The 25,460-nt window shown below is 45.3% G+C and overlaps 1 protein-coding gene across 1 annotated transcript; it reads left to right on the plus strand.

The window, feature by feature from the left end:
* The first annotated feature begins 131 nt into the window (after nucleotides 1-131).
* galnt6 (UDP-N-acetyl-alpha-D-galactosamine:polypeptide N-acetylgalactosaminyltransferase 6 (GalNAc-T6)) lies at nucleotides 132-24,388 on the plus strand. Its single transcript, XM_063208303.1, has 12 exons — nucleotides 132-1,022; nucleotides 4,638-4,829; nucleotides 5,756-6,099; nucleotides 7,961-8,133; nucleotides 13,188-13,337; nucleotides 17,263-17,497; nucleotides 18,481-18,598; nucleotides 18,830-19,030; nucleotides 20,508-20,639; nucleotides 21,819-21,920; nucleotides 22,490-22,642; nucleotides 23,168-24,388. The coding sequence occupies exons 2-12, from the start codon at nucleotides 4,689-4,691 to the stop codon at nucleotides 23,279-23,281; spliced, it is 1,863 nt and encodes a 620-aa protein (XP_063064373.1). The 5' UTR covers nucleotides 132-1,022; nucleotides 4,638-4,688; the 3' UTR covers nucleotides 23,282-24,388.
* The last annotated feature ends 1,072 nt before the right edge of the window (nucleotides 24,389-25,460 follow it).

The following is a 25,460-nucleotide window of genomic DNA, read 5'->3' on the forward strand; positions in this document are numbered from 1 at the left end:
ACTCAGGTTGTCATTGTTGTGTGTCGATTTCTCTTTTTTTGAAATCGAAGGACTACAGGGAGCACATCCAGTTCACTAAGGGTCCTTTGTGGTTCTAATGCACGGGAGGGTTATTATCTTCTTGCTAACACAAGGCCTATTAAACAAACAAGTGGAGTGGTCCAGAGGAGAAAGAGAGACGCGCATCAGTGCGTCTTGGGTAACTGGACACCTGACATACGGTAGCCGAACCGGTTGTCCAAACGAGGACAATGGCTGAATATTTCATAAAGACACATCTCATAAGTCTGCTATATTCGACCGCGAGGTTCGGTCCATCCCAGTGAGGCCTGCTGTCCGGCCAACACCTTGTCAGTCAATAGTGTGCAATCACGATTTCGGCCGCTGACAGTAATCCGAGAGACCCAGCGGGACATTTCCCTTTGGCGCGCCTGACTCAATTTCTGAATAAATCTGGATAAAGTTACAAGGCAGCGATACTGGAGATAGCCTAGTATTTAATTACTTTCCCATCAATTATTCAAATCTGTTGAGGCAATGCTTATGTTAACTTGTGCATCCTCTTCTGAACTTTAATTAAGTTCCCAAAGAAGTGTCTCTGTTTCTGGCAATAATTCAGATATTCCAAACACAGACATTTAAGACTGCCACCCCAGTATCTTAATTGCGGCGTGGCGGGGCACTTTGTCCAGAAACGGCTCTAGTCCTAATCTTAAACAGCAATGTGCCTTTCTTGCCTACTTTACAGATGGAAACCGGCGACTCTAGGACCCTGTAGGCGCTGGTTAATCATTTGAGCGAATGGCACCTGTTGCGTGTTCAAAGGGAAACCGGGAGGACTGCGTCGCTGGCTCGCGTATTCTCTCAGCCTTGGGTAAACTCAATAGGCTCGTCCAAGAAAGTTGAAGTCAGCCAGGACACCCGTCCGTCTTTTTTGCATTATCAAGTAATAATCAGCGTTGCGAAAAGCTTTTCAGTCTCTGTGGATTTGGCCAAAGTTTGGGTGACTGACCTCTTTTCAGGTAAGCCATGATTTTAAGGAAATGCTGCTGCCACTTGAAACTCAACATATGGCTTTAGGTTGTTATTCTGGCTCTATCCGTTTTACGAAATGGGTACATGGACTGGTAGACTTATAACGTAGTTGAGGGGAAATTAATTAATGTTTTTTTTCTGCCTTTATCCGCTTGTTTTGAGGGCGCGACGTCTTTGAAACCGTTGTCTAGTTCTCACACAAGCGCCAGATGAAATTCATTTTCTTTGATCATAAATATACTATGACAGCTACAAGCAGAGCGCTTGATTTATACACGGGTTTTATATATACATTTAAAAAACGAAAATATACATCAGAGTAAACTTCCTGATTTAATGCAGCTAGTTTCCTGCTTTGTTGGCGCACCGCACCACTGCTTTGCGTTGACATAGATTATGGTCGTCTGGCAAGGAAGTGTGAAAGTGCATCAGTGTGCTCACGGGGGGACAGTCGCTCTCAGCCGTCTCAAAGCGTGTCCTCAAGGCAAAGGGGATTGTATGAAGCATTTGTTTTATTGGCTCTGTCATGTCCAAGAGGCTAATTGTGGACAGAAGCGCTCAATTTACAATGTTACTCCTTAAATTAATATTTAGCAAAAGCGCTCATTCTCCTGTCGCAAAAGGCACGGCGCTAATTGGCCACAATAAAAGTGTTTCTACCTACAGCCACTGGTATTTCAAATAGTTTTCTCCGAATTGCTCTTCCTACGTACACATTCTGGAACCTTTGCAGGCTGTGTGGGCAAACCTGTTTCCACGGTATGATGAGGCTGGAACACAAGACAAGAGGGGCAAAGAGGGAGACTTCAGACTGTTGGCCACTGTTCATTCCCATAGAGATTTTACTGATTTGGAGATACAGCCTTTCAAAAAAGAAGCAGTAAAGCAGGCCTACAGAACATGCCTCTGTTTAGACTGGGTAGATTCTCTGTCTCTCTCTCTCTCTCTCTCTCTCTCTCTCTCTCTCTCTCTCTCTCTCTCTCTCTCTCTCACACTCTCTCTCTCTCTCTCTCTCTCTCTCTCTCTCTCTTTGTTGAGATAAGCATTCCCTGCAGACGTCCTCTCCCTCTCTCACCTCTACTTGCTTCTCCACTCCACTGTCCCTGCACTATTCGGCCTGCCTGCACTGCCACTACGCCTTTCTGACTGGTTGTCAGCAAATGGCACAAGTATAAGCGATGGCAGAGCAGTGTCTTTCTGCCTTTTGAAGTGTGCCCTCCTCTTTCGCCTGTGTACTGTAAGTGCTTGAGCGGAGAGAGAGGGCCTGTGAAAAGATGAGTCATATTCCTCTTGACAATGCTTTCATTGCTGTCACTCGGCATGTAAATGGGATATGTAACTGGGGATGTTATGAGGATGTGTGTGTGTGTGTGTGTGTGTGTGTGTGTGTGTGTGTGTGTGTGTGTGTGTGTGTGTGTGTGTGTGTGTGTGTGTGTGTGTGTGTGTGTGTGTGTGTGTGTGTGTGTGTGTGTGTGTGTGTGTGTGTGTGTGTGTGTGTGTGTGTCTAAACGTTTCCGTGACGTGCTGTCAGTGTGGGTGAGAATTGCAGCACTGTTGTCAAGGTAGACTGACTGTACACACACGCGCGCATTCACGAACGCACACACACACAGACACGCGTGTGTGTGTGTGCATGCATGGCTGCTGGTGTGTCTGTGTTTGTGTGCACATGCAAAGTGTCCTGGTGCTCCTCCAGAGTGAGTGCAGTGTAGTCTCCAGGGACTCTCTCCTCCAACACTACGCAACACAGTGCAACACAGTGCAACACAGCAAAGCCAGTCACCTGGCCGCACAGCACAGCACAGCACAGCACAACACAACACACAACGCACAACGCAACACGGCTCAGCAAGTCACCTGTTGCCACGTGTATGTGTCGGGGGACAGGGGGTGGAGAAGTTGTGTGTGTGTGTGTGTGTAAAAGGGTGTGTTGCTGCCGGTGCTGTCAGGTGTGCTGCGGAGGTGTTTACCTTCTGGTGTGGCCTGTTTGCTCTGCTCTGCGCACCACCTCCGTTTATGGCTAGAGAGAGGGAGAGAAAGAGAGGACATCCAACAATGCCAATGCCTGCTTGCCAGCAAAGCAACGCAACGCAGCGCAGCGCAGGCACAATTTGCAAAGTTGGTATCACTGGATAAGTGTTGCCGCACTTCAGACACAAGTGTTTTGGAGGGGTGGGGTAAGTATTTGCTGTTACTTACCGGTGCATTTTGTTGAGCTGATCTCCCTGACCACACTTTTAGACTCTGGTGTTTTTATGAGTGTGTGTGCACGTGTGTGCGCGTGTGTTTGGGGGTGGGCGGGTGTAACTAACTGACTGGCTGACTCACTGCCTGATAGACTTCATGTATCCCTGGTCTCCCAGGTTTCAGTTCCCTATGAGTGTGTGTGAATGGGGAACTGAAGGGACATAAGTCTGTGGGTAGTAGTGGGCTGCCTGCCACACAGCACAGTGTAGTGTAGTGTAGTGTAGTGTAGTGTAGTGTAGTGTAGTGTAGTGTAGTGTAGTGTTCAGTCCATTGGGGAGATATCGCCAGTATTGTGGGCGCTGGCAGAAGGAATTCAGGGCACAGGAGGCTCCAGCTCTATCTTTTCTCGGCTAAGTGCCTGCAGGCTAATTGTACATGTGTGTGATAGACTGTGGTCCTTTTCTGTACTGATGTGTGTGTCTGTGTCTGTGTCGGTGTCGGTGTCAGTGTCGGTGTCGGTGTCGGTGTCAGTGTCGGTGTCTCTGTGTGTCTGTGTGTGTGTCTGTGTGCGCGCGCCCTGATGTCTTTACCTCCCATAGGCGGTTCAAGAAGGGGGGTGGGGGGTGGGGGGGATATGGGATTGCTCTTGGTCCCCTGTTTTGGCCCCCATATTGGACAGCCAATGATTTTCATTTGCAATGAAAATAAGTATAAAGCGAAATTTATACATTTAACATATTGATCTTTTTTGCTATTATATGTGCCCCTCTCCAAAAAAACACATTAGTCCTACCTTTGCCTCCTGGCCATTCCATTTAGGGAAGTGTGTGTGTGTGGTGTGGTGTGTGTGGTGTGTCATTGTGAGATATTAATGGTGCCTTCATTTTCTCTGAAAAAATCCTGGCACAGGTCTTGAAGTTTGTTGTTTCCGTTGAAGCACATGTAGCAGCCATGACCATGATCCAAATTGCATCAAATTACGTGTACTCTGGTATCTCAGGCTTTGCTACTTCCGCATGAGATGGGATCTCGGTATTCCCGAGAAAATGAAGGCAACATCAATAAAATGTCAATCATCAATGACGTCTTACCTTGCATCACAAGGCCACAACCACTATGTGTTCCTCTTGCATCAGATGCATGTCCCACAGAGCAAGTGTTACCAAGGGTTTCCCCCAGCACTTAATTGCTAAGGCGGCAACCTTGACAAGAAACACCTACCACCTTGACTAGGTCCCCTGGAAAGATAAAGATTTCAGGTTGTGAATGTAATTTCTAATGTTGCTTAGCCAAAACAAATATAATTTTAACGCCCCTCCACCTTGACTAACAAAAAATTGGGGGAAACACTGGTATCTACACACTTCTACATGTCTTATGTCCTAAAAGTCTTATGTACTGCATATGGGTTCTAGATCTTCCAGCTTTGAGGAAGAGGAGGAGGAGGAGGAGGAGTAGTGGTCAGCATGCGTCTGTTCCTGCGTCGGCGCATGTCGCCGCTGAAGCTGGTGTTGCTGGGCGGCACGCTCTTCATGGTGGTGCTGGTGGTGCTGCAGAGAGACGTGGCCAGCGGACCCTCACCACAGGACCCCTGGTTCCAGGACCTGGTGAGAACTATACGGACACACACACACACACACACACACACACACACACACACACACACAGAAGCCCATTCCCTCACTGCAGGGCCCCTGGTTCCAGGACCTGGTGAGAACTATACAGACACTATATGGACACACACACACACACACACACACACACACACACACACACACACACACGCACACACACACACCATTCCACCTAACAAAGCCAGTGCCCTCACTATGGGACCCCTCATAGACCCTACCCTATCTAACACAGTCAAGGCCCTCAGCGCTGGACCTCTAATTCCAGGACCTAATGAGACACACACACACACACACACACACACACACACACACACACACACACACACACACACACACACACACACACACACACACACACACACACACACACACACACACACACACGCGCACACACACCATTCCACCTAAAACAGACAAGTTGCAGGCCACAGGCCCCCTGGTTCCAGGACATGGTGAGATCAGATTATATGGCCTTTTTTGTATCCTTGAAAAACAAATTTGTCTTGGGCAATGACAATGATTGCACAGAATATGCCGACACAATAGACCGGAAACGTGAAAAGCCAAGGACATTAGAAACATCGACATTAGAAACAATCAGTTGAGCATAAATAAAGACTAAACAAGAAACACACTAAGCCCCTACTACTACAGTAAGTATTACTTACTAAGTAACGTCATTTGACCAAGGAACCACTGAAAGTTTAAACTTAGTGGGGCACTGTGGCACGCTATGCTAAGGAACCCAAACCATATTCGGGCAGGTTCAAATCCACCCTGGGTCACATCTTAACCCTACTTCTACCCATGTGGTTTCCTATCCCACTCTTTGCTGTCATGCCACAGTAACGTGTTAAACGTTTATGGCGGTTTAAACTAATTTGTTGATGTTGTTCCAGGTGGAGCGGCAGCAGCGTGTGGTGGACATGGTGAAGGGCGCCGTGAACAACCTGGGCTTCCAGATCGGGGCGCCCCAGCCTCCGCCCGTGGAGCCCCAGCCCACCGTTGACGCCCGCTGCCCGCCGGGCTTTTACAGTCAGGCAGAGCTGCGGCCGCACATGGAGAGGCCCCCGCAGGCGCCCCAGGCCCCCGGGGCCTACGGCAACGCGTACGCCACGGACAAGCTGACTCCGGAGCAGGAGAAGGAGAAGGAAGAGGGCATGACGCGCCACTGCTTTAACCAGTACGCCAGCGACCGCATCTCACTGCATCGCAGCCTCGGCGACGACACCCGGCCCCCCGAGTAAGAAGAGACCATTGTTCTCTATGCACACACACACACACACAGATTATACACACACACACGCTTGCTCTCTCGCTTGCGTCTCTCTGTCTGTCTGTCTCTCTCCCTCTCTCTCTCTTGCTCACCCTGTCTCTCTGACACACTGACCCTGTCACAAACTGACACACATTTATAGTCTGACATTCACAATTTCACTCATACGCACTCGCACGCACACACTATCTCTCTCTCACTCTCATTTTCACACACACACACACACACACACACACACACACACACACACACACACACACACACACACACACACACACACACACACACACACAATGCTTCCCCGCCCCTCTACAGATTTCAGGACATGCCTACATCAAACAAAGGCTCTCTCTTCCCGCTCCGTCCAACTAGCACGGCCATTAGAGTAATGCCAATCATTAGCCTCCCTGTAACAATGGCACCTTGCCTTGGCCAGGGCCAACTGGCTTCTCAGAAGAGGGTTTGGCCTCGCCCGGCCTGGCCTTACCATCCTGCAGGACACGGAACTGCAGTTAGGCGGGCCAAACCTCCCACAGATGGCAAGTTCTCAGAGACCGGATCAACGGCTGTCTTGATGATGTTAACTACTGGACATAGCTGTAAACCAAACCCACCACTGCTGATATTTATGATGTGTGCACACAGCATTTGCGTTTCGGTTTCAGATTTTTTTTCGGAGTGAGGCAGAGTTTAGAATAGGCAGGGTGGTCAGACAGAGTCTGGTCTCAGCACACCCACTTAGTACTAATTTCATTCTTACAGAGGGTCTGGTGTGGCCAAATTGAGAAATGATTATTGGTGGGAGGGGTGAACTCTGTTGTAGTTTGAAATGCATGTCTGAATTGACCTAATTACTAACGTTTGGTCATGACATGTAATCTGCTCGAATGTAATGCATCACTGTTTGTACTGTGTGTACGTCGTGCTCGTGTCTCCTTTATTGGCTGATTGGTCATTGTCTGTCAACCAGAATAATATCTTCCCTGAGGACCTTGCACCAGACATAATGTGGAGGATCATGTAAATTGACTACACCTTTATATACGCAAAGGTCAGGTTTGGTCAAACTGACTTGAGTGTAAAAGTTCAGTGCTGTGTACGGGTGGGCCCAGGCAAGGTTCTTTTTTTACTTTTGAAGTGGAACTTTTTGTATCAGCTGTTTGCTTATGTGCTCTGAATCCGGCATCATTGAATTTACTCAAGGGTTATCCTGTGAGATATGAGAGATGGCCAAATGATAGTTTGTTTGCTGTTCTCTCACTGTGCTGTTTGCAGTAGGCTATTAGGTCTGTCATTTAAGGTGCAACTTTCAAGAAGGCTTTCAAGAGTGTTTTTGTTTGCTCTGGAGTTAGTTGGAATCAAGTCTGAGTGAGCCCTGTTGGAATTCGTACAAAGTAGCACTTTTCACTTTGCATACGTACTGCTGTAACTATGCTGTTTTTACTGTACTTAAAGTTTAAGTGAGGTGGGTGATCTGGTTTGAGTGCAGTGATAAAAAAACTAATTCCTACTCAAGATATAGGACCAAATTGTTAGGGAGTTTGTTTAAGCCAGGAACAGTGAGTTGTAGTTTTAAAGGTATCCCTCCCTTAACCAGTAGGTCATAGTTGCACAACTATCCCACATTGCTTCAGGTCTTGTAACCATTACTAGCAACCAATAGGTAATATTAATCAAGTTGCTCACCTAACCCCACATTGCTTCAGGGACTGTAACTAATACTACTGCAGTGACCCGTGAATTTAAATGACAAGGTTGTTTTGGATACTAGAAGTCTCAGCTTTCGGCTAAAAGTGCTATGCTACCTTCTCTGTGTGCCGGCCCTCAGGTGTGTGGAGCGTAAGTACCGCCGCTGCCCGCCACTGCCCACCACCAGCGTGATCATCGTGTTCCATAACGAGGCCTGGTCCACGCTGCTCCGCACGGTCTTCAGCGTGCTGCACTCCACGCCAGCCAACCTGCTCACTGAGATCATCATGGTGGACGACGCCAGCGTCGCAGGTACGTTATGCTGGTCACGACAGGTGTGTTGCGCTCAGCACGGCAGGTGTGTAACACGAGTTATGATTGATAAGGTGGAGACCATTCATAATGTAAGGATCCATACAATGTAAGCCTCTAAACTTCAATACTATGGCAGCCATGACCCTTTAGGAGACGTGGAGACTAGGGGAATGAATGGAGTTTATGGGGCACCTAAGTCACGCCCTCTACTTCCTGGTTCATGGGGGAGAGGGAGTCAAAAAATAACTACTGGGCTTGAAATGAGTGGTTTCTCGACAACAATCCAAACCTTGGACCTCCACTTATGCACCACAAGTCCACCACGACTCGCCTCATTCACTTCCATTCAATTTTTTGCAACTGTCTGCCCCATGAACCAGGAAGTAGAGGGCGTGACTTAGGTGCCCCATTGGTAAAGTCACGCCCATTTAGGAGACTGGAGTTGATCCCAGTTGGAGGCATGGGTGGCACGGCTTATCTTGGTCTACCATATTGAAAACCCTTGGGTACCGGAAGAGGTATGGCTCATATCATCAGCCGCCACGCTCACCGACATCTTTATGGTGCACGACTCCAGCACCTTAGGTAGGCCTACATTATGCTACTATTATGGCACGACAGGTGCGTAATGCTAGTCATTGCCAGATATGCTATGTCATGCATGGCACATATGCACACAAAGATCCTCATGGTGGATACCTGGTTGTGTCAGCCAGGTACACTGGCATCATAGTCACATCATTAAGGTACGCCACAATCTGTACATCAGAGATACCCACTGATCATGGTGAACAATGCCATCTCTCCAGGCGTGGTGTAGTATGCACGTTCGTCATGTCATTCCTGTAGAGTAGACAGATATGTCAACTGCAAGTTCGTCAGTGCCGTCCGGTATACTGTATAGCACTTTCTCTGCTCACTGAGATTATCATGGTGAACAATGCCAGCACTGCAGGAACGATATGTATGTCATGTCATTCATGTAGACCAGTGTTTCCCAACCTTTTATGTCCTGCGTACCCCCTGAGCCGTTTTGTCGTATGACGAGTACCCCCTTGCCCTCACTCATGCTTTGTTCCTCAATATAGTACTGTATTTGTTATTATTACATTTTTCCGCGTACTCCTTGAGATGCGCTCGCGTGCCCCTGGTGGTACACGTACCCCTGGTTGGGAAACACTGATGTAGACAGTTGTGTCAGCTGGAAAGTGCATCCGTCATGTTCATAAGGAGTAATTCCACACGCTTCTGTGTTTTTCTTCTGGTCCATCACCAGGACTGTTTTTTTTTTCCCCCCGATGGTTATGCTATCTTTGTCAGAGTGCATGAGTCATGGACTCATGGATGAAGATGGTCTAACCCTCAAAACCTCAGTCCCTATATGGTGCACTTGACTTGAAAGAAGAAAAATTGTTGCTCATGTCTATTTAAAGAAACTGAGGATCAGTGACATACCTCTTGCAGGTGTGTATGGCTGGCTGTGGCTAGCGTAGAGCACAACAGGTATGGCAGCCAATGGCACGTCAGCAGCCAGTGTCTGTCATCAGTCTAGAGTGTCGGGTAGGACTGGAACTGCCACGTCATCTTGCCAAGCACTGGCTAGAGTACAGCAGAGTAGAGCACTACACGCCTGTGATTCATCCAGATTCTCACTCATTCATCCAACCCATTTCACAATCGAGGACTACACTACACTTGTGCTGTCATGAAGGGGCCTCTAGGTGAAATCTGAGCTTTATCAGGGAAAGACTTGTGTGGCTGTAGTTTTTGTATGTACATACGGTACATACATGTAACCAGAATGATCTGAGGGTTAGAGCAGGGCACCACACATGCTGTCATAAAGGGGCCTCAGGCGGCAATCCAACCTTTGGCTGGGCTGTGTGTGTCTGTGGGGGGGTGGGGGGGGGAGTGTTACATGGCTGAAAGCTCTCTGGAACTCTGCCTGAAATCAGCTGTGGAACCGTGAGGTATCGTTTTTAGAATTGCTGAGCAGTCATGATAATTTTAAAAGATTTGTATATTTCTTGTTGTATTACCTGCGTCCGTGCATGCGTGCGTGTGTGTTTCAGGATGTGTGATCTGGGTCTCCCCCAATAAACGGTGTGCTAGTTGTTGTGACACTGGAGCTGCTTGCCTTATCTCTAGCTGATAAGGTTTTGGTGCCCTGGGAAATAATGGCTGCATTGTAGAGTGTAGAATGGATTGGTGTAGAAATTTCAGTTTTTTTGTGAGTGCACAGAGGGAACTACCAGTAGGTGGTAGGTAGATACACATTTAATCAGTACAATAGTGGCATTAGCAATGGCTGCACCACCCTGACGTGTAAAACATCATTGACATAGGTACAGTAGGTGATAGTTCGGGTCAGGGGCCTCATGTACTAATAGTCACAGCATGGATTGTGTACTGAATCTTTTTGTATGTGAAAATTCGAGAGAAAGTACCAGTACATGCACCAAAAATCTATCGATGCATGAGAAGGATTTCAGACATTCTTGAAGTACACTCCATTTAATTTGAAATTCCATGTAACATGCGTAGCTTTTTTTGTGCATGGGCAAGCTTTGTACTAGAGATTCCAGGTACGGTAGTTTCTCTTTTTTCCACATCTGTTGCAATCACAGAAACTGTTACTTCCTGCTATGCTTGCCTAGATTCCCTTTCATGTAGCACCATGCTTTTCCATGTTCTATAACAACACTATTTACTCATTTATTACTTGCAACAAACCTCATGACCTTAAGAGAGTGTGTGTGTGTTTGTGTGTGCGTGTGTGCGTGTGTGTAGCTGTACATGCATGTGAGGCTACAGTGACGTATTGAATGAGGTAAAATCCTTCTTGTTTCTGATAAGCCTTGGTCTTGATCTACCGTCTTTTGACCACCAACTTCTAAAACGTGAGCGCTGAACAGACACACTTTCTGTTCTGGTTTCCTCCTCACTCTCACTCTCACTCTCATTTCTTGGCTTTTCACATGCATAGGCCTGCAAGTAGAAAGATGATATGAACGACGGCCAACAAACAGAAATATCCTGTTGGCTTATTTACATGGCCCTGACCAGCAGAAAAGAAAGAGTTTGTTCCGTTGCAGCAACTCTTGTGTACTCAGTGGTGAAGTATGGGTTTTTATGGCTTTTGTCAATATTAGATTATGGTGAGCATTTGAATAGATATGAAAGCATGCAAGCCTCTCTCTGATAGTTCTGGATTTTGTTTGCATAATATGATCAGTAGCGGACGGCTCGGTTCACTCGCTGCATTGCTCTGTGACATCATAAAACATCTGTTATACCATCTAATATTTACTTCTAAGGAAAGAATGTTGGTCTAATTAAAGTATGATGAGCAGTTTTCGATTACATTTTCAGGTTGGACCAGAATCTTTAAATTATTCGTTTTATGGACTAATCCGTGTGGAGTTGTACTGCCTTGGTGGAGGTCTGCACTCGACGGGTGCCGTTCTAGTTTGTGACGTGTCACCCGATGAGGAATGAAGCACCTGAGAGTAACCTTTGTATTGAAGCTGTGATGGTGCATTCCACTGTATGAGGCAGTTAAGCCCTAAGCTAGAAGGCACTGCATGACCCTGATATCAGTAAAGGTAAACACAGCATAGCATACCACTCTGCTAACGTAGTATAGAAAACAACCACAGGCCATTGGGGTTGACCTGGTAAATTATGCAGGCCTTATAAAGGTTATAGTCGTTTATTGAAAACAAATATATGCACCATATTTGTTTTGTTTCCACACCAACATTACTGTAGGAAAACCAATTCATAAACTGTTGACTGACTTACAGGCGGTGATGGCAGTGAGGTAGGGGGCACACTGTTTTGCAAACAGTCACCCAAATCACCTCATGTGTGGTGCCACCCTTACAGTTGTACCTGTAAGTGTGTTATTTTTTAATGGTCTGTCAAGGGGCGGGATAAAACTTTCCCTAGGACACTGAATAAAGGATGCCATTGTTTACAAACAAAAAGGTCCATTTTAAGTTTGAAATGTCCAGGTTTCTTGTCAGAAAGAGGTGGTAACCCTTTTCTTGCGGTCTCTCATCCAGAAAACTTTAGGTTTCCCTCTCTCAGCAGGTATCAAATGCTAAGTCAAAAGAAATGGAATGGCTCATGACTGCCCGCCAACATTCTCTAGAGTCCAGCGCCTACAAACCCTCATATGATCTCACATTAACTTAAGTCCCCTCTAACACTGCCAGCCAACTCTTCTATGGGGCCGCATGCCTGTAGGCCTACTGACTCTAAACACAGTGCAGCTACACAACACAGCTCCAAATGTTGTAATTATATTCTTTTAAACTATAATTTATGTACAAGACCTGGTGCCACAAATATGTATTGGTGACCCATATATGCCTTGGAAACATGTAGAGCAGGGGTTCCCAACCTTTTTCAACTTGAGGCCACTCAAAATTGTCAAAAATGTTCGGGGCCCACCTCTGAGCCAATTAAGAATAAAACTAAAATAAATCAACAGCAATACACACCAAAATATGATTATTATTTTTGGAAAATGATTTCAGGGCCCACCAGTGGGCCCCGGCCCATGGGTTGGGAACCACTGATGTAGAGCATCTCTTGTAAATTCACTTGGTACAGTATGTACTGTACTATTGCCTTGAGTGTATGTACTATTTGATTCACATACATGTATTGTCTTTATGACTGACTAGTCGTGGCCCAATATTCTTTCAACAGTGACTTCTTTTCCTGCTCAGTTGTATAACAATACTACATTGCAGTTGCAGATAATGGCCTTTATATTCTGTCATTGTCTGCCACACTAAGCATGATTCAGCATGGTCTCATGCGAGTTAATGAGTGCACGTTGATTACAGAGAACTACAGGTGATTGACTACTTACAGTCACAAATCTGGGTACTCATTTCTATACAGTGCACATTTCACACAATCGTTATGTCATGCACTGTGCCTTGATATCACATGTGTTTTCAGGCCATTTGTTTGGTGCAGAATGTGTTTCTTACTGTATGTTCCTCTGTCTCTCCTCTTCCTGCTGTTTCCCTCAGATCACCTGAAGGAGCGCCTGGATGAGTTTGTGAAGCCTCTGAAGATTGTGAAGGTGCTCCGCCAAGCAGAGAGGAAAGGGTTAATCACGGCCCGGTTGCTAGGGGCCAGCCATGCCCAGGGGGAGGTGCTCACCTTCCTGGATGCCCACTGTACGTATCTATCCCATACATATTTCCTGTATACTTTTCTCCTCTACACATGTGTACATCTACCGATTTGTCTAAAATGCAGCAGAGGGGCATGTTTCCCGATTTTAAGCATTATTAACACAGTTACATTATACTGTGTTACATGATTATACATGATTGAAAAAGTATGTACAAAATGTACAAAAAGTGTATAATCAAAACCAGACGTGGGGACGACCAACCCACACCTATATCGCACCCTACAGTAGGCTACAATACTGTATCTATATAGTAGGCCTACAATGATGTGCAAGGGGAGGAGCTCAATTTCCTTGATGCCCACTGCATGTCTATTCCATAGATATACTATACATATCTATATGTCTACACCCACATACAGTATGTCTATGATCTATTCCACAGTGACTGAATGAGATGTACTGTAACTATCACAGGTGTTTGCACGTAGCTGGATATTTTTGAAAATGCATTGGTTTTGGCCTACCGTTTCCACGTAAACAGTTTTGAACTACACATATCAAAAATCCGGCTTCAAAAATATCCCATTTAGGGGGCTGGAACACACCTGTTACAATGGAGTTTTTATTTTTATCCACATGTTGCGTTTCCACCTAAACAGGACAAAAAATATCCACATTTGAAAATATTCGGTTACGTGGAAACAGCACAACGGTCTGTAGGTGAATCTATGTCTACGGAATGAGCTGTGTACAGTAGCTGGATGATGTCATAATTGAATGATGGTAAGGTTAAGTCAAACCCTCATTGAGCCCGATTATATGCGCATCAGTAAACTGTTCAGGTTCAATAAACCATGATCAGGTTTTTGGAGTAACCGGTTTATTCAAGCGCTCATGTAAACTGAATAAACAGTATTCATAATCGGTTTATTGCTGTTTTCGGTTTATGAGAAATCCGATTTGCACAGGTAGGTTTTTGGCTAATAAACTGATTTCTGAAGACATGTATCCAGCATAATTGGGTTATGATCAGGTTATTGACATTCTAGAGGGATAAGTGGCCAATCACAAGCCTTGAATTCTAGCTTCGTGTGTCACACTTGAGTGGAACACAGGCCACCGACGGACTGCATATAAACAGCAATAAACCGTTTACTCCAATAACCTGTTTAATCCAATAATCTGATTATTGTGGTAATGTAAACGGGCTCACTGGGGTGTATGCTTTTGCATACTTTCTAATAAGGTGTGAAACCTAAGCTCAGAAAGTAAAAACCTTGCCACAAATTGGATCCCACGAAATCTGAATCAGATGCTCGTAATGAGAACTCAAGACGAGTAGATCAATGACTCAATGTCACTTCTGAACCCTAGCACTGTTCTCACTTTCTGACCCTGACATTGACATTTCTCTGTCCATGGCATGTAGTTTATGAACTGTAATCAGGGCCGCTGACGGCATTGGTCAGGCCCAGGACAAAGTCATCTGAAAGGGCCCCCCATGCAATACAAACAATGTAATGAGATTGAGGACCCACGTCTGGGCCCCCTCTCTCCCTGGGCCCAGGACAGGATTCCCGTTTGTCCCCCTGTTGGCTGTCCTGACTGTAATGTTGCGCTTAAGGTTACGCCAGTGTCTGACATATAGTCAAACTGTTGTAGGCCTAAATACTTTTCTTACATGCAACCATAGGTTATATTGAATTACAGCAAATCGAAAGATGCAATGAGAAATAAAGGATTTGTTGAAAATTAAAAATGTTAATTTCCCAGTTGGGGTTGTTGCTGAGGCTTGTGGGCTTGGCACTTGATGTTGCTGTGAAGTCACTGCTGTTCCCTCACTGCATTCTGACGGCTGTCTGCTAACAATAGCAAAAGAATGCGGTTTGACAAACACACAAAAGACCAGACCATCTTGGTGCTCTAGACAAACTGGCTGGGAAAGATACGTCACAGACTCAAATTGGGGACAATTGGTACGGTAAGGCGGACAGGTCTGGTACAATTAGTCACAGTGGCCTCGTTTACATGAGACATTTAATTCAGAATAAACTCACTTTAATTCTGATAAAGCATAGGCCTAATTCCGCTTTGAAAACGTCATGTACGTTAACACTTCGCAATTCAGAATTCAGTGAAAGATCAAAGCAAACTCAACGGAACTACTGTATTTCATTCTGAATTGTTAATTCGGAAATAAAAATGTCATGTAAACATAGCCAGCTTCCCAAAACTCTTTTTTACTACATCTTTGATATTTTAGTACCAACAAAACTGATGTAATACTTTCAAAACTGTATACAAATATAGAGTACACATGTGTTCATGGTAAAAGTCATACCGTATTCAGCTTTTTTCTACTCTAGAATGTGAGGGCATGTTTCTTCACATGGGCATAATATTGGAAATATTTGAATGGTGTAAGGCAGGGATGGGGAATCTTTTTCATTCAAAGGGCCTCTTCCAATTCATCTGAGGGGCCGTACAAGTCCTCAGAGGGCCGTATTATGAATGCAAACCAAGAATTCCCCCTGCACCAGGCCTATATTGAAGGCAGCCGCTTTTAAAACAAACCCCACCTTCTGTAGGTACCCTGAATAGAATGTGATTGTATTGCAAATGTAATTTCTAAGATTCCTTTACAAAATGTGTCATATTTCATGTGAAGCTGCATAACATGAAAACTGTCTCGGGGGGCCGGATAAAACGGCCTCAAGGGCCACAAACGGCCCTCCAGACATAGGTTCCCCACCCCTGGTGTAAGGGAACAGCATAAACTATCTGAACATTAAGATCTGCAACCTCAGTCTCCTCTTTCACTGAGGCCCCAAGAACATTACTGTATCTCCTCTGTAGGAGCAGAATAGGCTTCATGTTCATGGGGTCGGTCAGACATGGACAGATTTGTGCAATGCCAGCCAAGGAGGCACAAAGACTGACCTCAATCCTCGTCTCATTTTTGAACTCTCCCCGGTATTGTAGTCTAGGTGGGTGGGAATGTTTTTGTCCAATACAGTACTGCTGAACCAGACTGGCACATAAAAGAAAGCCTCTGTTGTTGTTACACTGTTTTCATCATGTTGCTCTCCTTGAATCGATCAATCCTCTTGTAAAATATGAAGCTTGTGATTTTTTTTTGGGGGGGGGGTTTTCACAGTTTCATTTGGTGTTTTTGGTTTTGCCTCAGCCGTCACTTCCTAATTTTTGTTATTTTTGCAAACATCAACTATGAGTCTTCAACCCATTCCAGACTTTTTTAAAAACTGGAAAAGAAATTGAGTGGAAAAAAAAGATTGACTGAAAAAGAGATTTGTGAACATGTTGTGCTTCACACTGCAACCTTGGCTGTGTTCCAATCTGTAATCTCACCCATAATCACCCATAAACACTTGTTGTTTCAACTGTCACTGAGGTGCGAGTGTTTCCACAGGTGGCTGGGGGCCCTTCCCTGACTATTTTGGAAAGGAGTAGTCTTGATCCATGGTCCTAGTCATAGTCCTATCTGTAATCTCATATTAGCTGTAATCTCCATTGTCCATTCTAACTCTCCATATTCTTCTTACCCATAAAGTTACTTGTAATCTCTCACCTGTCCCCCAACTGAGTGCTTCCATGGCTGGCTGGACCTGCTGCTTATGTGCATCGTGGAGGTGCCCACAGTGGTAGTCCTGGTCCTATGTAGTCCTCTCTGTAATCTAACCCCTACTCTTGACCCTGCTCTCCTAATCATAGGGTATTTCTCAAAACCTAGTCTGCACACTTCCAAGTGTGCTCAGCCTAATTAGTCACGCACAGTGATTGGAAACTCTTTGGTGAACTCTATAGAATTTCCAATCACTGGGTGTGACTGATAAAGAGTATCCAATCACTGGGTGTGACTAATTAGGCTGATACACTGGAAGGACACTGTCCTAGGTTTTGAGAAATACCCATAGTCTCACCTGTAATCTCCACCTGTGCTCCAGGTGAGTGTTTCCACGGCTGGCTGGAGCCGCTGCTGGCGCGTATCGTGGAGGAGCCGACTGCGGTTGTGAGCCCTGAGATCGTCACCATCGACCTCAACTCCTTCCAGTTCCACAAACCCGTGGCCACCGCGCGTGCCCACAACCGCGGCAACTTTGACTGGAGCCTGACCTTCGGCTGGGAGGCCATCCCCGACTACGAAAAGCAGAAGCGCAAAGACGAGACCTACCCCGTCAAGTGAGTCCTCAGTAGAATAAACCAGAGACCTACCCCATCAAGTGAGTCCTCAGTAGAATAAACCAGAGACCTACCCCATCAAGTGAGTCCTCAGTAGAATAAACCAGAGACCTACCCCGTCAAGTGAGTCCTCAGTAGTGTAAAGATTAGACCTACCCCATCAAGTGAGTCCTCAGTAGAATAAAGACGAGACCTACCCCGTCAAGTGAGTCCTCAGTAGAATAAACCAGAGACCTACCCCATCAAGTGAGTCCTCAGTAGAATAAACCAGAGACCTACCCCATCAAGTGAGTCCTCAGTAGAATAAACCAGAGACCTACCCCGTCAAGTGAGTCCTCAGTAGTGTAAAGATTAGACCTAACCCGGAGGGCTAGTGAGCCATACCATTACGCTGGGGATCCGGGTTTGATTCCGGCATGAGGTAGTTTCCAGAACCTTCCCTTCCTTACTATCCCACATTCACTATTTCCGGTCTCTCTCGCTGTCCTATCTAAAAAAATGTTGGGCTTTTACACCTTTATTATTCAAACTGAGTGCTCAGCAGTTCAAAGATGAAACCTACACACTCAAGTGAGTGTTAAGGGTTTTTTTTTGTCTGCAAGCCTTGATAGACTTGATTTTGAGGAAGGAAGTTCTATTTGTGGAAGGTTGTGGTTGTACTTCTGTCTAGATACTTGGTCGTGCTTTATACGCAATCTAAAAGCTGCTTTAGATTTGGAGATTGTTTTGTGGTTTTGTTGCATTGCTTGTCTAGTAGCATGTGATTGAGACACAAACATTTTAAATGTAAAGTAGAGATAATATACTGACCCATAGGAAGTTAGTGTCCAGCAGCATATACTGTACATAATACACACAAAGGTTGTCTTGTTTCAGTAACAGTATAAATGTTAAATAGAAAACAAACATGTCCAGGATTTAATATTATATCAATTCAGAGGACACTTCATCTAAAGCAACAATACTTTTCCCTTCTCTGCAAGGACTCCCACTTTTGCGGGTGGGTTGTTTTCCATCTCCAAGACCTATTTTGAGAAGATCGGCACATATGACGACAAGATGGAGATCTGGGGTGGCGAGAATGTGGAGATGTCCTTCCGGGTAAACTTTTCTATTTTCACATCACACCTCCCATGAGTGCTGAAATGAAAGATGAAATTTCATTGTCAAAAAAGGCAACAAAACTTTGTATATTTGTCAGATGTGTACATGTTGTTATACACACCTTTGATATCACAATGCCCATTAAACCCCATGGTGTGCATTAGACATTATCTATGCATGACCATATGGAAATAAAGTAACATGCTTGCCTCTCTCTTTTTGGTCCAGGTGTGGCAGTGTGGCGGAACCCTAGAGATCATTCCGTGTTCTGTTGTGGGACACGTGTTCCGCACCAAGAGCCCTCACACCTTCCCCAAGGGAACTGAAGTCATCACCCGTAACCAGGTGCGGCTGGCCGAGGTCTGGATGGACGACTACAAGCAGATCTACTACCGACGCAACCAGAACGCCGCCAAGATGGCCAAGGAGGTGCGTGTCTGCAAGCAAGACTATAACATGAAAGGAAATCTGTGACTGTGGGCTACTAATCCCAGGCTCCAGGTTCTATTTTTGTCTGTTGGTGCTTTATGCTCCACTTGCATACCACATGTGCAATAGTCTTGTGATGTTATGTGTATGTCAACAAGCATGTCTTGTCGTGTCTTGCTCAGAAATTGTGTCGCAACATAGGGTTCGAATCATGGTCATTAGGCAAAGCTTAAGGTTATGGGTTAAATATTGAAAAATAAAGTGGTGATGGCAAAAAAGCGGTAGTGTTATGCTCTGCTTCAACATTAAAATGTATTTGATTTTTTTTTAAATGAATTTATAATTTTGAATGCAACTGAAACAAAGACTTTCAACGTATGGGGGTCCTCGCAAAACTTTGTGGCCATGCAGTTACCCTGGCCAAAAGCCTACTAGGCCTATACAATTATAATGTAGCACACAGTTGAGACTGTGGGTGTCTAGTGTCGTCTGTTAACATTTCCTGTTTTTGTCATGGCCTATCTGTATGGCCTATATCGAGCCCCGTCTTTCTAACATTTCGTTTCATTCAGTACTACAGAGAGTCTGGTTGTGTGCTGTCTTGAGAAATGTTTACTTGACTTCCTAGAGGTATTGTCCTGCAGGTGAAGTTTAAAACTGTTGGATCTGCCTGCCAATCGCTAATGTATTGTTGTGATCTGTCCAGTTAGCATGGCAATGAGCCTGCCTGTGCACTGCACTATAAGTCAAATGTACAGTGGCACACAGTCGAGTTGGTGTCTGGTGTCTCTAGTGTTGTCTAGTGACATTTCCTGCTTTTCATGGAACTCTGCAGCCAGATAAACAGACCTCTTGTACGGCAACTGGCCTGGGCTGCATTGACACGGCTGCAATCTTACCTTAAAGGGGTATGCCACTATTTTGGGGCTTAATACAGTTAAAATCGTTGGCTGGGGTTTATAATGGTGGTAAAGTGTCTTATTTTTCATGTAAGCCGTTGCCTTGCTTTAAGACAAGTTAAAAGAGGGAATATGTCGCTAAGCTAGTGAAAGTCAATGTATCCATGTAGCATGCTACAATGCTACATGGATACATTGACTTTCACTAGCTTAGCGACATATTCCCTCTTTTAACTTGTCTTAAAGCAAGGCAACGGCTTACATGAAAAATAAGACACTTTACCACCATTATAAACCCCAGCCAACGATTTTAACTGTAGTAAGCCCCAAAATAGTGGCATACCCCTTTAACAATCAGCAGACATTTTGTGAGTGAGTAATTTGTTGACCGTGCTATATACTTGAATTGTATAGTGTGCAGACAGGCTTACTAACGTCTTGTTACGTATGCAAAGGCAAGATCCAATTGCTTGGTTTATCAGGTCGGATTAGATGTAGATGAGATTTTCATGGTGCTCTATGGAAAATTTTGTTGTTTGAAAACTGTCTGAATGAATTTTACCTGTTTGTCTCTACAGAAGCAGTTTGGCGATATCTCTGATCGTGTGAACCTTCGAGAGTCTCTACACTGTAAAAACTTCTCGTGGTACCTAGAGAACGTCTACCCCGAAGCCTTTGTGCCCGACCTCACTCCTGTCAAATTTGGAGCTGTGAGTGTTTCAGCATCAAAGTCAAAGTTATCTTTATTGCCAATGTCTTCACAGTACCAACAAAATGCAAAACGGGTAGCAACAAGCACGGCAAATGCTGAAGCTGTTGGTGGTAGCAGTGGTCGTTACTTGTACCTGATTTTTCTATTGAACTCTGAATGGATTCAAGCTCTGAGATGGATAATTGCACCGAAGAAGACGACAACATTTTGACAAGCACCAGCGATTCCTGTGCTGGTTGCCACCTGATTTGCATGTTGGTGGTATTGGCTGAGAGTTTACAGTGGTATTCAAACTCTCTTTTTTTGCAAAATTTGGAGTACACATTATTTGAAAGGGAGAGCGCGACTAATTTCAGTTAAGTTTCAATTAATTATGAGTAATTAATTATACAACTCCTGTAGGAACTTTTTCCGAAATTCATTCTGCTCCTTCACAAATGTTACCTTGTTCACAAATACTTACCACAGATTACAAGTATTCATTATGACTGGGAAAATTACACTTTTCATACATGGAAAGGGGGATCTTCCCCCTGTCCACCATTTCGAACTTCCAGAAACACTGTAGACATTTTTAGCTGCAAGACTTCCTATACTTTGGTCATGCTAGTAAATATTAGTCTATTAATGAGTAAATATTCATGAAAAGATCACATTTGGCAATGAACACGCAGCATAGTTGCAATACCCAATCTGTCCACCATCCCACACAGAGCACCTTTACGTGTTACCAGCAAGTGATATTAGTGTGACAAGTGCAACAAGTAACATTTATACCACTACATGCCTTGCTATCACCAGGCAAGACCACTAGAGTAACCACAAATCAATTATTTAAGCTGAGCAAAATATTAAGTGTGTAGGCCTAGTACAGTGCAGCCAAGTGAATGGCAGGTATCTGCAGCAGCAATAGAAGCAGCAGATGGTTTATTTGGCCCATTTTTTTTAGTTCTGTTCTGTCACACATGACTCAATGTCCTGTTTTTAAGTCACTTCTTTAAATCACCTGCTGAATGTAATGTTCTGTATTTCTCCATACATTACTGTATATTCTGTTTCTATCCTCGCCTTTAAAATGTCTGCTAAGATATGTACTAATGACTGTAATAAGATCATATCGGAATGTAGATTGCCATGCAATTTGTTGCTCAGACAGACTGTGTTTGATGCTCTGCAGATCAAAAACTCTGAGTCTCACAGCTGTCTCGATGTCGGGGAGAATAACTCGGGAGGCAAGCCGGTGATCATGTATGTGTGCCACAACATGGGGGGAAACCAGGTAACCTGAGCCGCTATCACATTCTTCAGACACTGTCCTGTCGAGATGGGCTGCTTTGTTGGGATGAGTTACCAATAGGCTGTTAACATGGCTCGAACCCAAAACCCTAAACCTAACCCCTATGGACAATGTAGGGAATTGTAATGTTTGGGTAACTCACCTCAACGGGTAGCTCATATCGACAAGACACTGCATAATGCAGCTAGTGTGGAATAGAACCTCTTGGAATAGAACATTATTAAATGTATCAGTTTACCGCTGTGCTGTCATGTAAATGAAGGCTGTTTGTTTTTTGTTCTCTCTCTCTCTCTCTCTCTCTCGCTCTCTGTCTCACTCTCTCTCTCTATCTCGCTTGCGCTTGCTCTCTCTCCCTCTTCCTCTCACACTCTCTCTCTTTTTCTTTCTTTCTTTCTTTCTTTCTTTCTTTCTTTCTTTCTTTCTTCTTTCTTTCTTCTTTCCCCTCTTCTTTCTCCCCCCTCTCTCTCTCTCTTCTCTCTCTTCTCTTTCTCTCTCTTCTCTCTCTCTCTCTCTCTCTCTCTCTCTCTCTCTCTCTCTCTCTCTCTCCCTAGTACTTTGAATACAGTACTCACCAGGAGCTGAGACACAACATTGGCAAGCAGCTGTGTCTGCACGCCAAGCCTGATGGCGTGACGGTGGAGCTGTGCCACCTCAAGGGCCGAGGCACTCAGGTTGCAGCCGAGCAGCTCTGGGTATTTACAGAGGTAAGGCATCGCTCCATAGTCTTCAGGTGCAGCCATGGGTGTATTGGACAATAGATCACAGGGTTGAAGGTTCAATCCCCACCTTTACCAACCCCTCCCTCCCTCCCTCCCTCCATGGCTGTAGTGCCCATCAGCAAGACATCTATGCCCACACTGCTCCAGCGGCTTTAACCATTACCTTGTCATCAATAACTGAGTGACTTTGGATAAGTGTAATGTAATGTAATGATGCAGCTTGCTCCTGAGGCTGGAATTTGCCAGTGTGCTTACATACAGCTGTGTGTAAAAGTGATTGAGAATTGTCTCAACTTTTTCTATCAAAATCAAGTTAGAACTGTGCTGTATGTGTCTGTGGTGTTTCTCCTTCGAGGGTTTTAGAAGAAACAATTTGTAACTATTTTAAGAGATAATGTCCTATTTATTACGAGATATGATTTCCTCTGTGTTGTTCAGGTGTTTTATGCTTAAGCCCAATTATGTTTTTGTTAACGCCATGTTGTCCTCCTGTGTTTTTGTTGCATACAGGAGCAGCTCTTAAAAAACCCTCCGTCTGGGAAGTGTCTCCAGCTGAGCGCAGGACGACTCCTCATGAGCACCTGCAACGCGGCGGACCTCAGCCAACACTGGGCCTTCAGCTGACCCCGCTGACCTCTACTCTCGTCTCCTCCACACCCTCATCGTCACTGCTCGACCCAGCTGACGACCCCTCTCCGTATCCCGATCGTCACTGCTCAACACAGCTGACGACCCCTCTCCGTATCCCGATCGTCACTGCTCAACACAGCTGACGACCCCTCTCCGTATCCCGATCGTCACTGCTCAACACAGCTGACGACCCCTCTCCGTATCCAGATCGTCACTGCTCAACACAGCTGACGACCCCTCTCAATATCACAATCGTCACTGCTCGATCCAGCTGATGACCCCTCTTCATATCCCGAGCGTCACCGCTCAATCCAAATGATAGCCCCTCTCTGTATCCTGATCATCACCGCTTGATCCAACTGACGACCCCTCTCTGTAGTCTCATCTCCCGCTGGGTGTCGATACCCTCAGGAGTGGAATATCCTCATCACAATCGATTGACTCTCCTCTTTATCATCACGTGTGAACCATAGCCCACAGTCATGGGTAAGCGGTTAGGGCGTCAGACTTGTAGCCCAAAGGTTGCCGGTTTGACTCCCGACATGCCAGATTGGTGGGGGAAGTAATAAACCAGTGCTCTCCCCCGTCCTCCTCCATGACTGAGGTACCCTGAGCATGGTGCCGTCCTGCCACACTGCTCCCTGGCATTGCTCCCTGGCGTTGGTGTGCTGTGGAGTGCTGTGTCACAATGACAATGGGAGTTGGGAGTTTCCCAGGTGGGCTTTCACTTGACTTCACAGCTTTTCTGTCTGTCCACCCAGCAGACTTCCCCTCATCACTCCATACCCTCATCTCAGTCGCATGACTCTTCATGAAACCGCACCCTTGCTGTCGTGACTTCACCCATCTGACGCCCACCTCTCCTCTCCATCATCACTTGTGAACCCTCCCTCTCCACACCTTTGTCATCGGCCCAGCTGGACCACTTCTCCATACCCTTGTAACCCAACTGACCTCTGCTCTCCTCTCCATAACTCCGTCATCACTCCACCCATCTGAGCCTTCTCCTCCCCATGCCTTCTTCATCAGCTGACCCAGCTAGCCCTCATCCCCACCCCCCAGTCCATACTGTAAACTTCCCCTCTCAGCCCTCATCCCCACCCCCCAGTCCATACTGTAAACTTCCCCTCTCGGCCCTCTCCTCATCCCCCACCTCACCCAGACCAGGATCAGGGTGGATACCCCACCCCCTCAAACTCGGACCTCTTATGGCCACATCACATCCATAAACACAAACAACAACAACGAACACAACAGCACATCAACAAGGAGCAGAATTCACACAAAGACTTGTCTGCTCTGGGAGGAACCATCTTGTTTAAGATGGCTGGGATGAGTGGGGATTGTGCCTGCACCTTCATAAGAGACTTGAAGAATATTAATAATAATGATGATGGTGTAACACGCGCTCGTTTTGTAAGAGTGTGTGTCTGTGTGTGTGTGTATATGTGTGTATGTGTATACGATGGGAGATAGAGACTCAGGGACTGTAGGGCCTATGGCAGAGTAACTTCCTGTGTATGTGTAGGCCTACTCTACAGTGGAGGACCTATCCTGGACTGCGCTGCCCAGTGCCCACCCATCTCACTCTTGTCCAGAGAGAACCAGAGTCTCTCTCTCTGCCACCTGTGCTGCTGTTGACACATGCTGACACTCCTTTTCTTTAAAAAAGAAAGAAAAGAAAAAAAAAACAAGAAGCTTGATGGCTTTATTGAAATGCTAAGGAGATTATGACAAAATGAATGATTTTTTTGTTTGTTTTTACTTTTGTAAATGCATTGTTTTGGCACATATTTGTTTCTGTACAATGTCATATTGGTGGCCAAGAATAAATGCCAATTTTATTTAAGTGGCCTCCTGAGAAATCTTTTATTGGCACAACAAAAAGCTGCACAAATTGTTAAATGAAATATTGATATGCCCATATAGTAGCCTATGAAAGCACCATTTTGTGTGACTTGATTATCATGTGAATAATTCACTATTTTTTTTTATTATAACATTGTTACTGCTGTTTTAATGGCAATTCATGCCCATAGGATATAATGTTGCACTTCACTGTGACATTAGATGGCACTACAGCTCACCCACCAGAGGTATTGGGATGGTACTCAGTGCAGCTTACAGATTTGTACTGTATGGTCGCCTATTATGTGATAAAAAAAAAGAATAG

Source organism: Engraulis encrasicolus, chromosome 10 (assembly GCF_034702125.1).
Source record: "Engraulis encrasicolus isolate BLACKSEA-1 chromosome 10, IST_EnEncr_1.0, whole genome shotgun sequence".
Classification (NCBI taxonomy): Eukaryota; Metazoa; Chordata; class Actinopteri; order Clupeiformes; family Engraulidae; genus Engraulis; species Engraulis encrasicolus.